General features: G+C 44.9%; 1 protein-coding gene across 3 annotated transcripts in view; it reads left to right on the forward strand.

The window, feature by feature from the left end:
* The window catches only part of atcaya (ATCAY kinesin light chain interacting caytaxin a), a 64,745-nt gene that overhangs the window by 30,686 nt on the left and 19,157 nt on the right, over positions 1–14,902 (forward strand). For all 3 annotated transcript variants that reach the window (XM_080212812.1, XM_080212810.1, XM_080212813.1), the window contains 2 exons: positions 10,405–10,590; positions 12,405–12,507. In XM_080212812.1, coding sequence (XP_080068938.1) covers positions 10,405–10,590; positions 12,405–12,507 — 289 coding nt within the window. The remainder of the gene's footprint in view (positions 1–10,404; positions 10,591–12,404; positions 12,508–14,902) is intronic.

The following is a 14,902-nucleotide window of genomic DNA, read 5'->3' on the forward strand; positions in this document are numbered from 1 at the left end:
TGTGTTCCCCCAAAGGGTTAATTCTGCAAGGCTCTGTTACTGGCACACAGCTCTCTGGACACAGGAGTGAATAACAGACTTTAAGATTACAGTCTCAATTTTCCCACCAGTGCTCATCATTAATGTGTTGGCAAGACCATCTTGCAAAGTGACCTCTGTCAAATAAAATACAAATAATGTCAATACAACGTGAACAGGGCTCAGGAGCTATGATGTAGTGCAGCTGTCTCTTGTGGATATGACAACTATCCATTTAGTATTAGTGCTGGTATTCAGTATTGGCACTGTAAGTGTAATGGTGTGTATATGAATATTTCCTACAGTGTTCAGATAAACTGTGAAACACTATGGAATGTGTCTGGAGGAGGCATTTTGATCTGTACAACACGAGGGTGGTGACCGTCATGATGGCTACAAGTCTATTATTGGAAAGAACAAGTTGAGGGAATGATTTAAGATGATTGCACATGAAATGGCACGTACACTTTTGAGAGTCTTAACCCCAATAGAGATAATCATCACCAGTCAGAATGTTCTTCATGACGCCATGTAATAGGCAGAATCTTAGAGCCCGCCCAGGTGGGAGCGGGGCTGTAAAATACAGCGAGCCAATCAAAAGCCCATCAACTTTGGCGGGAGTGGAAAATGCCAACAGCGGGAGGGGCCATAAAGTCCCACCATTTGCTGTAACAGTGCTGTATGTATGATGGGGCATGTGTGACAGCAAGTCAGTGTGACATTTGCAGAAATCAAGTGCCATACAAATGGGTGTAAAATCTATCAATATTTTACCATAAATCTGGCATTCGCACCTATCTCCTGCCTTCACAGTTTGACTTCCCACAGTCATGTTTTTTGTCACACTTTTGTGACAACACCTTCCCGTTTTAAATCTTTGCGTTCACGTATATAATGGGAACTGCTTCTGTAAACTTATCAGCTGCAAGCATAAATTTGCTGCAAGCATATGAAAGGGAGCATGGCAGATTCCTGACAGAACAAATATATCTACCTAGCTGTATGCTAGATGGCTTTCTTGATTATTGTGCCTCCCAGCATTTAAAAAAAATTGAAAAACAAATGGACAAATTTCAACACCTTAATCAGAAAGGTAAAAGTTAGAAAACTTCCAACACTTTCAGGAGCCATTTAGCCTCATGTGTCGACTGAAAAAATAATCCAGTCTAATGCCACTTTCCAGCTATTAGTCCATAGCAGCACAGTGTCTGACACTTGGCGCATATTCAAATTTATTTTTCATGTGGCGAGCTACCTCCGACACTTTCAAACTGTGAGTTCCAGATCCCCACCCTTCACTCTTTGGTGTAAAATTTCTCAACATGTCCTTTAATTCTTCTACCAATTATTTTAAATCTGTGTACTCTAATTATTGACATCTCTGCTAAGGGAAATAAGCCCTTTCTCTCCACTTCTGTCAAACCCTCTCACAATTTTGTACATTTGAGTTAAATCACCCCACCTCAACCTTCTCTGTTCCAAAGAATTAACCCCAGCCTATCCAAACTTTCCTCAGGGATAAAATTCACCATTTATGGTGACATTCTTTTAAATCTCCTCTGTAGCCGCAACCCCCTCACCCCACCTCACCCTCTTGATGTAAAACATTTAATACTATTCAAAAAAGTTGTGGCTGAGTTGTGTCTATGGAGATAATGAGTAAGAAGAAGCATGCATTAAACACATGCATGCTGTAGCCTTGGTTTTGTTTAAGTTTCAGAAAATGAGTATTAAAATGAGTGATGGAGAGAGAATGCAGGCTGAATTTTCTTCCATTATTTCATCCAAAACTGGAAACTGGAGTTTAATTGGACTACTGTGCCATATGCCCCTTCTGTGTCCATAGCTGAATGACAACAAGGAAGCAGGTCTGGTGAGATGGCTCGTTTATATCTTTGCCGACCCCAAAGGCTGCCAGAGAAAAGTGGTAGACATTGCGTTAAATGATTATAAATTGTACAACTCTACATGGAGGAAGAAAGTCCATAAAGGGCTTCCTCTCCCTCACTTGGGATCTGAGTTACCAAGTTTTGCATGCCTTGGCTTAAATAAAGGCCGAGACTCTTTGACCTCATTTGCCACGCCACTGCTGCCAGTGAGAATGGAGAATTTGGTGCACTGCCGCAGGCATAGTCAGAGAGTTCCAGCCAAAATGTTGAAGTCTTCTTCAGGGCTGTTCTGCCCTCTTCAACATGCCCACTGCCTCTTCAGGCATAGTGCAGTCCCATTGTAGAATTCTGTATCGTTGCAGGAGGCTTCCTTTCGTTGTGTAGGCTGGGAGCATATGGTACTATATCAAATGGTCCCTACAGAAGAAAATGGAGTTTGAGCAAGGTCAGAGTGGTTGCCCTTTGCCTTCCCTCACCAAGGGAAGGAGATTCCAGCCAAGGTAATTCCAGCTAATAACTTGGCTTGTTCGAGTCAGGGGGCAAGAGGGATAAAAGAAGAATCAAAGGAGAGAACAAAGGGTCAAAAGAGAGGGAATGAAAGAGAGAAAAAGGTTGAGAAAGAGGACAGGACTGAGAGAAGTGGCAGGAAGATAGGGATTGAGAGAGAAAAAGTTTGAGGAAAAAAGGGGCTGAAGAGGGTGGTTGAGTAAAAGAATTGAGAAAAAGAGACGGGCAGAGAGAGATATGGAGAAATTGACTACTTTTCTTTAAACTGGAATTTTGAAAGCAAACCAAACAAACTTATCTGTGATAGTTAAATACAGAGAAAGAATAGGAAAGTGAGGGGAATGCGAACTGATTGAGGTGGGATCTGGCTTCTCAACATCAGATCCTAGGGGGAGTAAATGGGAGTGGAAGGCAGGTTAATGATGAGGTAAGTGGTTGAAAGCAGGGTGTTGCAAAAGCGAATAAGGAGACTGGTAGGCGGTTCAAAGGGGAAGAAACATGATGGTAGGAACTGGAAGGAATAATTGGAAAGGTGAAGGGATAGGGAATGTGATGAGAGTAATGGAAAACATGAGACTGAGGGATGGGCTGGGGAGAGAACCCCTGAGCGTCAGAACTACCCAGACTTCCAAAATACAGGCATTAGTGGCCCCTTCATTTACCATATTACATCACATAACCCAGAATCTCTGAGCTGAAAGGAAAGAAGGAAAAAAACACAATAAAAGAGATAAAGAAGTAATAAGAGAGTAAAGGGAAATTAGCAAAGGAGAAACTGAAGCAAAAATCAGAGGTGGAGTGACAGAAATGGAAACTGCTGCTATCAGAGACAGATAAGGGAATGACTGTACTCTGCAACTTATCCATCTAAAACCAGATGTTGACTAGTAATATTTTCAAATCACTTCCTATCGGCACAGCCTTATATCCTATTCTTATCATTTTATTGTTCTTTAGTATTAACTTTAGTCATTATAAATTCCTATGTTAATATCAAAGCCTGTCACAGCGGGATAAGTGAGTCTTTTTCTGATTGGCAGGATGTAACTAGCCACAGGGATGCCACAGAGTTCGGTCCACAGACCCCAACTATTTACAATCTATTATGGGTGACTAGGATACAGGGATAGAAGGTACTATAGCCAAATTTGAACGTGGCATTAAAGTAGGTGAGATAGTAAGTTGCCATGAGGAGATAAGAAATTTACAAATGGATATAGGTAGGTAGGTGAGTGGGCCAAAATGTGGCAGATGGAGTTTAACGTGGATAAGTGTGAGGTTATCCATTTCAGTCAGAAACATGGAAAGGCAACTTATTATTTAAATGGAGTGAGACTTCAGGGTGCTTCAGTGCAGAGAGATCGGGGTGTCCTTGTGCATGAATCGCAGAAAATGGATATGCAGGTACAGCAGGTAATAAGATAACAAATGGAATTATAGCTAAAGAAATAGCATATAAGGATAAGAAAGTGTTGCTGCAACTATACAAGGCATTGGTGAGACTGCACCTAGAGTACTGTGTACAGTTTTAGTCCCCTTATTTAAGGAAGGATGTAGTGGCATTAGATGCAATTCAGAGGAGGTTCATTAGATTGATTCCAGAGATGCCTTATGAAGAGAGATTGAGCAGTTTAGGCTGATACTCCCTGGAGTTTAGAAGAATGAGAGGAGATCAAATTATATGTAAGGTATGTAAGGTACTAAAGGGGATTGACAAAGTAGACAGACTGGATGCTTCTTCTTGTGGGGCAATCTAAAACAAGAGGTCATAGTTTTGGGATATGGGGTAACAGATTTCATAGAACAGAATCTTAAAATTCCTACATTGCAGAAGGAGGCCATTCAGCCCATTGAGTCTATACTGACTCTCTGACAAGTATCCCACCCAGGCCCTATTCCCATAGCCCCACATTATCCCGCTAATCCAGCTAACTTGTACATCCTGGGACACTAATGGGCAATTTACCATGGCCAACACGCCTAACCTGCACATCTTTGGATTGTGGGAAGAAACCCAAGCACCCAGAGGAAACCCATGCAGGCATGGAGAGACCATGTAAATTCCACACAGAAGGCCCATTTTACTATCAAGTTGTGCCTGTTTTCGGGCACGAAAACTTGGTAAAGTCAGGCGTGAGGCGAGTAGTTGGTTCCCCTTTTACCAAGGCCCAAAAATGGCCATGATTGGGACTGTGCCCGAAATGGGCGCATGCATTTAAATTGACTTATGGGCCACATGCCCAATCTTACTGGCACTTCCCCCTTCATCATTGCACTCGCCCATCCAGATACGGCACAAAACAGACATGTTCCATAAAAGTCCGTTCCAGTTAATGAAGAGGTGTGTGCCGCGTGTCTGATGGCTCTCTACTTGAGATCGGTGTGGGGGGAAGGAGGGGGTCCACTGCCACTCTGCCTGAGATCAGTGAGGGGGGAGGGGGTCCACTGCCACTCTGCCTGAGATCAGTGAGGGGGAAGGGGGTCCACTGCCACTCTGCCTGAGATCAGTGAGGGGGAAAGGGGGGGTTCCACTGCCACTCTGCCTGAGATCAGTGAGGGCGAAGGGGGGTTTGCTGCCACTCTGCCTGAGATCAGTGAGGGGGAAAGGGGGGGTCCACTGCCACTCTGCCTGAGATCAGTGAGGGCGAAGGGGGGTTTGCTGCCACTCTGCCTGAGATCAGTGAGGGGGAAAGGGGGGGTCCACTGCCACTCTGCCTGAGATCAGTGAGGGGGAAGGGGGGTTTGCTGCCACTCTGCCTGCAATCAATGGGGGGTGGGGTTGTGGAAGGGGAGGCCTGCGATCGGTCTGTGTGGTGGGGGTTGGGAGGATAAGGGGGTCAGTAGTGTTGTGAGTGTGGGGCAATGTCTGCGGGGAGCAGAGGGAGGCATTATTTGGCCTGGGAGCGACGTAGCAGGGAGTAGCATTCTATCTTTTTTTTGCACGTGTGCAGTTGGAGGCACCGATTGGAGCTGCAGGGATTTGGGCGCATTGAGCAGCAAGATTCGGAATAGCTGGTATTTTTTCAGACAGAGCACTATGGGAATGCCTGAGAATGGGTCTAAAAGTCGGGTCGGAAACGCTCCCAGTTTCAAGTCCACCCAGCACTTAGAATTAAAATGGTAAAATAGGGTCCAGACATCACTCAAAGCCAGAATTGAACCCGGGTCCCTGTTGCTGTTAGGCAGCAGTGTCAACCACTGTGCCACCAACCTGCCTATGGTAAAACAGTGATGAGGAAAAAGTACTTCTTTCAAAGGTCATGAATGTGGGGAATTCATTAACCCAGTGTACCATAGATGCTGGGACATTGAGTAAATAAGGAGGTGATGGACTGATTTTTAATTAGTAATGGGTTGAAGGGTTCTGCTACAGTTCGGCTCCCAGGAGGCTGTATTTACATGTGAATATAAGATCTAGGAGCTGGAGTACCTGCTGTGCCTTTCAATAAGATCATGGCTAATCTCATCTCAGCCTCAACTCCGCTTTCCTGTCTGTTCACCAGATACCCTTACATTCCAGCCTGCTATATAAATGATACATATTCGGAGTGTTTTAGGAAGATTATGAGAAGAAAGGTGAAATGGGGCTGTGTTATATCTGCTCACCTTGGTCCAATTATTACCTGCCCTCTAGCCCTGAGAATCACACAATGCCTTGGCTCCACAAGTATACTGTCACTGGAGATCAATTCAGATTAGAGAGCATCTATAAACACTGATTCCATGCTGACTAGGAGGCAGATGTTTTAAAGTTTCCGAGCACGATTGCGGATGCATTGAGAGCAATGTGGATTTAGGAATCAGAATTTGTTCTTGGTCCCTGTGGTTTAGCTGAGTCACTGAGTGAGAATAAAATGCCAGTCATTGATTGGGGTCAATGCCTCATCTGTCTGTGGATATCTTAGTGCATTCTTATATATGTACCTGTCTTGTCACATCTACAGGCTTTCTCAAAAGATAGGTTCAGTGTTTTGAAACTTCCCTCTCAACCCTTTAACATCACTCATATAATGTATACATTGTTTGGTTGTAAGATATCTGAAAATGTTATTACTGAAGGCTCTCCAATGACTTAGTTGGTACATTTGTGCCAGAATGTCTTGGCTGTTTGCACCAGTGGGATTCTCTGGTCCCACTGCATTGAACAGAGAGATGGCCAGGTGCCAAGTTCTCCATCCTCGCTTGCAATGGCGGCAGGGCAAAAATGGCCATAAAATTCCAGCCTTGCTGTGTGGTAGGGTTACATGGACAGATACTTGACCTTTACTGAATTAGATGATCTCAACTGGATTGTTAGTAAGAAAATGCCACAATTGACAAGCAAATCTCCCAGGGTTGCCCTGCCAGATGGCAATCCAATAACTTCCTTTGGAAAGCAAATGGAATGTTGGCATTTATAGCTGAAGGAATAGAATATAGAAGTTAGGAAATATTGTTACAACAATATAAGGCATTAGTGAAACCGCACCTGGAGTATTGTGCATAGTTTTGGTCCCCTTATTTGAGAAAAGGTGTAGTGGCATTGGAAGATCAGTAGATTGATTCCAGATTTGAGGGATTTGTCGTATGAAGAGAGACTGAACAGTTTAAGCCTATATTCTCTGGAATTTAGAAGAATGAGGGGAGATCAAACTGAGGTATATAAGACAATAAAAGATATGGATAAGATAGACATGGAGTGGATGCTTCCTCTTCTGGGGCATTCTAGGTTGAGAGGCCATAGTCTTAGGATAAGAGGTAGCAAATTTAAAACAGACTTAAAGAGAAACTACTTCTCCCAAAGGGTTGTGAATCTGTGGAATTTACTACCCCCAAGTGTGGTGGATGCTGGGACAGTGAGTAAATTTAAGGAAGACGCCATGGAGGGACTATCTACAGAGTCTCTGTGGGTGGAAGTTACGAACAGCAAAGGGTCAAAAACTTTGCTGGGTGTATTCTATAGGCCGCCCAATAGTGACAGGGAAGTTGAGGTGCAGATAGGGAAACAGATTCTGGAGAGATGTAGTAATAACAGAGTTGTCGTGATGGGAGACTTCAATTTCCCAAACATCGACTGGAATATCCCTAGGGTAAGGGGTTTGGATGGGGAGGAGTTTGTTAGGTGTGTTCAGGAAGGTTTCCTGACACAGTATGTGGATAAGCCTACGAGGGGAGAGGCTGTACTTGACCTGGTACTGGCGAATGAACCAGGGCAGGTGACGGATCTCTCGGTAGGAGAGCATCTTGGGAATGGTGACCATAATTCTATCTCCTTCACAATTGCTTTGGAACGAGATAGGATCAGGCAGGATAGGAAGGTGTTTGTCTGGAGTAAGGGGAGATACGAAGAAGTCAGGAAGTTACTTGGACAAATAAACTGGAAGGAGGCGTTCTTAGGGAAAAGTACCGAAGGAAGGTGGCGGATATTCAAGGAATGTTTGTCTGGAGCTCTGCATGACAACATTCCGATGAGACAAGGGGGTTTTGGTAGGTCGCGGGAACCGTGGTGCACGAAGGCTGTGTTGAACCTAGTCAGGAGGAAAAGGAAGGTGTACAAAAGGTTCAGGGAACTAGGAGATGTTAAGGATCTTGAGGAGTATAAGGACTGTAGAAAGGAGCTTAAAAGGGAAATTAGGAGAGCCTGAAGGGGTCATGAGAAGACCTTGGCGGGTAAGATTAAGGAGAATCCCAAGGCCTTCTATAAATATGTGAAAGGTAAAAGGATGAGAAGAGAAGGGATAGGACCTATAAAAGGTGAAGGGGGAAAGGTCTGTGTGGAACCAGAAGAAATGGCAGAGGTGCTTAATGAGTACTTTGCCTCAGTATTCACGGTGGAAACTGATCTGGGAGATTTTGCTACAGATTTGCAGCAGATGGAAAAGATTGAGTATGTGGATATTAAGGAGGAGGATGTGTTAGAACTTTTGAATTCTATCAAGATAGATAAGTCGCCGGGACCAGATGGGATGTACCCCAGGATACTGTGGGAGGCGAGGGAAGTGATTGCAGAGCCCCTGGCGATGATCTTTGCGTCGTCGATGGAGACGGGAGAGGTTCCGGAAGATTGGAGGATTGCGGATGTAGTTCCTATTTTCAAGAAAGGGAACAGAGATAGCCCGGGAAATTACCGACCGGTGAGTCTGACCTCAGTGGTTGGTAAGCTGATGGAGAGGCTTCTGAGGGACAAGATTTACGAGCATTTGGAGAGGTTTGACATGATCAGAAATAGTCAGCATGGTTTTGTCAAGGGCAGGTCGTGCCTTACGAGCCTAGTTGAGTTCTTCGATAATGTGACTGAACACATTGACGAAGGAAGTGCAGTGGACGTGGTGTACATGGACTTCAGCAAGGCGTTTGATAAGGTCCCCCATGCAAGACTTCTTGAGAAGGTGAGAGGGCATGGGATCCAAGGGCCTTTGGCCTTGTGGATCCAGAACTGGCTTGCCTGCAGAAGGCAGAGAGTGGTTGTGGATGGGTCTTTTTCAGCATGGAGGTCAGTCACCAGTGGAGTGCCCCAGGGATCTGTTCTAGGACCCTTGCAGTTTGTCATTTTCATAAATGACCTAGATGAGGAAGTGGAGGGATGGGTAAGTAAGTTCGCTGATGACACGAAGGTCGGTGGTGTTGTGGATGGTCTGGAAGGATGTCAAAAGTTGCAGCAGGACATAAATAGGATGCAGGACTAGGCGGAGAAATGGCAGATGGACTTCAACGCGGATAAATGTGTAGTCGTCCATTTTGGCAGAACCAATGGGAGGAACGAGTACACTATCAAGGGCAGGAGTCTTAGTAGTGTTGAAGAGCAGAAGGATCTTGGGGTCCGGGTCCACAGGACTCTTAAATCGGCCTCGCAGGTGGAGGATGTGGTCAAGAAGGCGTATGGTGTACTGGCCTTCATTAATCGAGGGATCGAGTTTAGGAATCGGGAGGTAATGCTGCAACTTTATAAGACCCTTGTCAGGCCTCATTTGGAGTACTGTGCGCAGTTCTGGTCGCCTCACTATAGGAAAGACGTAGAAGCTATTGAAAGGGTACAGAGGAGATTCACAAGGATGTTGCCTGGACTGGGAGGCATGCCTTATGAAGTTAGGTTGAGGGAGCTGGGACTCTTTTCCCTGGAGAGACGAAGGTTGAGAGGCGACCTGATAGAAGTTTATAAAATGTTGAGAGGAATAGATAGGGTGGACTCTCAGAGGCTATTTCCCCGGGTTGAAATGGTCGCTACGAGAGGACACAGATTTAAGGTGCGGGGAGGAAAGTACAGAAGTGATGTTAGGGGTAAGTTTTTCACTCAGAGGGTGGTGAGTGAATGGAATCGGCTGCCGTCAGTGGTGGTGGAGGCGAACTCGCTGGGGTCTTTTAAAAGACTTCTGGATGAGTATATGGGGTTTAATGGGATTGGGGGTTATAGATAGGTCTATAGATTGGTAGGTGTTGATGTGATCGGCGCAACTCGTGGGCCGAAGGGCCTGTTTGTGCTATAGTGTTCTATGTTCTAAGAGTTAGACATATTTTTAATTGATAATGGGTTGAAGGATTATGGGGAGAAGGCAGGAAAATGGGGATGAGGAACATATCAGTCACGATTGAATGGCGGAGCTGACTCGATGGGCCAAATGGCCTAATTCTGCACATGTATCTTATGAAAGTGCGTGTGCAAACTGTCAGCTATAGGCACAATTGGACTCAACTACAATAATCCTGATGAAAGGTCACCTTGCCTTGAAACATTCTGTTTCCCTCCACATATGTTGCCTGATCAGCTGTGTATTCCCAACACGTTTTATTTTTATTCCAGATTTCCAATATCTGTTTTTGGGCAATCTACTCATGCTTCCCACTGTCCAACTGGTAACATATCAGACTCAACAGCCCAAGAAAAATTTGCACTTTTCAGGATTGAAAAGTGGATGAAGAATTAGATGAATAAGATATTGATTGAATGAGTGTGATAGCATCTTCACTGAAACGGGCCAGCTAAGATCATTCACAAGGGGTCTCTGTCTTCCAGATGATACTCCGGTTGCGAGTGCGAAAAACTCGCCCAGTGCGAAAGGGGGCTCTTTTGAAGACTGTGCAGGTGAAGATGGGGAATCGACCAATGGGCGGCTGTGGAGGACAATCATCATTGGAGAGCAGGAGCATAGGATTGATATGAAAATCATCAGGCCGTATATGAGAGTGGTGACACATGGAGGTAGGGATGATCAGTGTACTCCAGTGGAGAGCGAGGCGTTTTAATTCCCTGAATTTTACATTTGAAGAGAATGAAGAAGGATAGCTGACAGCAGAAATGTGTTCTGTGTCAAAATAAGATTTGCAGTTTTCCCAAAGGTGCCAAGAGTTCTTTCCTATTACCTCTTGGGTGGGCAGAGTTAGAAATCAGCTATTTAAAATGGACTTGTTGGGAATCATAATCTGGTGGCACACAGCAGTACTTGGATAGTTTGCACCATAACATGCTGGAACATGTGAGTGAATTGGCAAACACCCACACTGTGATGCCAGAATCCATGGCTGGGGGAAATCAGATTCAGAACCACTCCAAACCACAGGAGGAGATTGCCTTTGGGAACAAAACAAAACACAGAATGAGAAAAGCCCAGCCCAAACACCATTCATTCCATCCACGGCCCACATACTGGATTCTACAACACCCAGTTAATCTCCGTCTACGCTCAATGTACAATTTACCTGCACCCAGCCATTTAATTTCTGAGAAAATGACTTGTACATATACTCCCTGATTCCTAAATATATTTAAACAATCCACCAAGAATATTCATCAGTCCTCACAACTTCATTATCCAGGCCCTGGACTGCACCCTCCGTAAACATTTCCTTCAACTGTCTCTCTCTCTCTCTTTTTCCCCTCCTACACACTCCCATCTCTTATTCTCCCTGCCTCTGCAATTGAGACTTGTGGAATATTTAATAATGTCAATGTCTCCTTGTTCCTGTAACCTCCTGTCCCATTCCCAAGCTGGTATTTACCTACATCATTTTAATGATCTGTTAGTGAGGATCTCTGCCACATACTCTGAGGCTAAGCCATGGGAGGGAAAATATTTGTTCAGTTCTTACGATAATTTTAAAAGTGTTATGGTTCAGGTCAGAAGCTCCAAAATTTTATGAAGCCTGCCTGGATCATAAGTTTACAATTTGAATTTGGCTAGGATAAGGATGAGATGTTCCGCTTCAGGTATGATTCAAATAACCCACTAGGGAGCTTGTATCAAACAAAGTTTATTTAAGGATATAGTTAACTTGTATAAAAAGAAAATTGGCAAGAACTTCTACCAATTACAAACAAGAAACAAAACAAGCACTATAACGTATAACCCTTAACAAAGATATCTAATGCATTCCAATGGAAACCAAAACCTTCCATAGACAAAACCCTTTAAACAGGTTCAATACAGCAAATTGACTCCTCAAATGATACTGGGATTGAGGTCATTTGTTGACTTCTGCAGTCAAATACTCTTGAGACTCAGAACAGTTTGAAGACAAGACAGCTTCTCTAAAACACCAGAGAGACCCTGGTCCAGCCCCCAACAACAGTAGATTTTCAGAGAAGCAAGAGAATTTTGAAAGGAAAAGGAGAGAGAGAGAATTCCCTTTCAGCTTAATACTGCTAATACCACAACTCCCCAAACTGAAACTGAGCTCCTGTCACCTGACCCACCCCACAGTTTTTTTCTCCTCCCAACAATGACATCACCTAAGGCTGTGAACATGAATTATAAAAAAACTCTTAAAGGTACACTAACATCACAAAAAACATGTCTTCTAGTTCTCTGCTCACAGTGCCAGCCAAGCAGCTCACTTCCAACTCTGTCTCTCTGTTCCCACTCAGTATTTTGTCCAGTGAAAACAGGTCTAGTTGTGCAGAGCTGCTGGCCTTTTGCTTTCAGTTGTTGCCCATTGTGATTGCAGCATTCACTCTTCTTTAAACTAACTGTTCTAAGCTGTCATCATATGGAATTAACACGTTTCTCTTTCTCATAGGTTATTATGGTGAGGGATTGAATGCGATCATTGTATTTGCTGCGTGTTACTTACCTGACAGCGGATGTGCAGACTATACATACATCATGGAAAACCTCTTTCTGTAAGTGCCCAATCTTATCCTTATTCACCATCTCTTCCTGTTAGGGTCACTTGAGTCTAAATGAAGTTTTCCTTTATTCATTTGTGGGACATGGGCATCGTTAGCTGACCAGCATTTATTGTCCATCCCTAGTCACCTTTGGAGAACAGTTGAGAGTCAGCCACATTGCTGTGGCTCTGGAGTCGCATGTAGGTCAGACCAGATAAGAATGGCAGATTTCCCTCCCCAAAGGACATTAGTGAGCCAGATGGGTTTTAGTTGTCAAGGCAGGAAAACAGTCCACTCCTTTAATTCAGTTGTGTTTCATTTTAATATTGATAAACAGAAGTGAAAGGTCAAAGTCCAAAACGTCATGGAGAGAAGTTGAACCAAATTAATGTGATACCAAGCTTGGCTTTTGGAAGCTCATAGATGTAGAGTGAAGGGTATGGTAAGAGACATAACGGGTGATTCTCCCATCCTGCCGTGCTAATCCTTTAGCACAGTGTGCCAGGTGATTTCAGTGGGGCTGGATTAGTGCGATGCATACTGGGCATCCGGCCCTGAACATGTCTCCCAGAGCTGGATTTCTGGGGCTGTCAGCTCCTCACCAGAAATAGGCATGGAGACGCATTGGGCATGCAAAGGAGCATGCAAATCTAATTTAAATATAATGAGTGAGCCTGGGACTGAAATCTCCAGCACACCCCGCCCCCCCCCCCCACCGTGAATATTTCACTCCAATGGGGTTTAGAGTAGTTCTCCACTTTCAGGGAGCTGGCAGCCTGACCTTGCTGGAGTAATAGGAGGGCAATCGGGGCCCCTAGAGGGTTGGTGCCAGGGGAATGACCTTGGGTATTGGCACCATGGCACTGCCAGCCTGGCCCCCTGGCACTGCCCAAAGGGCAAATAACTAATGCTCAGGGTCTCCTTGGCACTGCCCATGAGGGATGGGGCAATACTAAAATGGTGGGGCCTGATAGGGGCAGGGCTTGCTGGGGTGGAGCCACTGGGGACAATCGGGGGGGAGGGGGGGGTGGGGGTGTCCTGCTGCCATTCTGCATACAGCTCGTGAGCAGAGGGACGGAGACCAACAATCAGGGCTGGCTATCGCGGTAGGTGGCGGGGGGTGAGGTTCGGCCTGCCAGTGATGCAGAGATTGCAGGCTGGCCAGCGACTGAGCTGGCCAACAATCAGAAGGCTGGCCGGCAGTGTGGGACCATTGCGCATGTGCCAATCTTGGTGCTGACAGATCAGCACACGCGCAATGGCCGGCTCACTGCTTTGCTGCTGGCCTCTCCAGCGGGATTAGGCCCCACCTACTGAATTTCAGCGTGATTTACGCTGAGGCACTCTGCAGTACACCGAGTGTGGGAGATTCATTTTCAAACTCCCACTGAGGAAAATCAGCGTGATCTACTCCAGTTTCATGCAAATTCAAACTTAGAATTTTTTTGGAAGCATCACCCTCAAAGAGTCCAGTAACTTTGAGACCCCGGTAAAGAATAATCTAGAACAGTCATCAGTAATAGTTCCCGTGCAGGAAGTGTGTGTTGGATGGAGTATCTGGAATTTAGAATTGAACAAATGATGAACCTGTGTCCACTCTGTCAGTATTCGCATTTTCCACTGACAAAACAATACTACCCCTTTGGCAAACGGTCTCCATCAGGCAGGATCAGCCACTTTGCATTTTGCATCTGAGCTGGTGAAAGCTTTTTTTCCCAAATGTGAATAAATTGGATCCCACCTTACACAATGTGACACAAAACATGTGCATCAGCAGTGTCTTTCTGCAGCATCATTACTCAATATTGAGAAACAGGCTTTGGAGGTATAACAAGTACATGTTAGTGAGAATGTCACGTTCTTTAATGATCCTGACTAAAGTGTTTTCTATATTTAATCTGCAAGGCAAGGGAAGTTGGAGATGGGTTAGTAGTTTGTAAGAACTGGGAGTGGGGTTAAATGGTAGTTTTGAAATGAGGTGGACAGTACCTGAGCAGGGGAAAGCATTATTAAAATATTCTTTCATGGGATGTGGGCATCACTGGCAAGACCAGGATTTGCTGCCAATCCCTAATTCATAGAATTCCTGCAGAAGGAGGCCATTCAGCCCATCAGGTATGCACCGAGTCTGAGAGAGTATCTTACTCAGGCCTTTCCCCATCCTATCTCTATAACTCTAACTTTATCATGGCTAATCCATTTAACTTACACATCTAGGGACATGAAGGGGTAATTTAGCATAGGTAGTCAACTCAAGCTGCACATCTTTGGACTGTGAAAGAAAATTGGAGGAAACCCATGCAGTCATGGGGAGAATGTGCAAATTCCACACAGACAGTTACCCAAGGCTGGAATTGAACTCAGGTCTCTGGCAGTGTGAGGCAGAGAGCTGGCGGCCTGACTCTGC

The sequence above is a fragment of the Carcharhinus amblyrhynchos genome, chromosome 26 (genome assembly GCF_965287045.1).
Source record: "Carcharhinus amblyrhynchos chromosome 26, sCarAmb.v2.hapA, whole genome shotgun sequence".
Taxonomy (NCBI): Eukaryota; Metazoa; Chordata; class Chondrichthyes; order Carcharhiniformes; family Carcharhinidae; genus Carcharhinus; species Carcharhinus amblyrhynchos.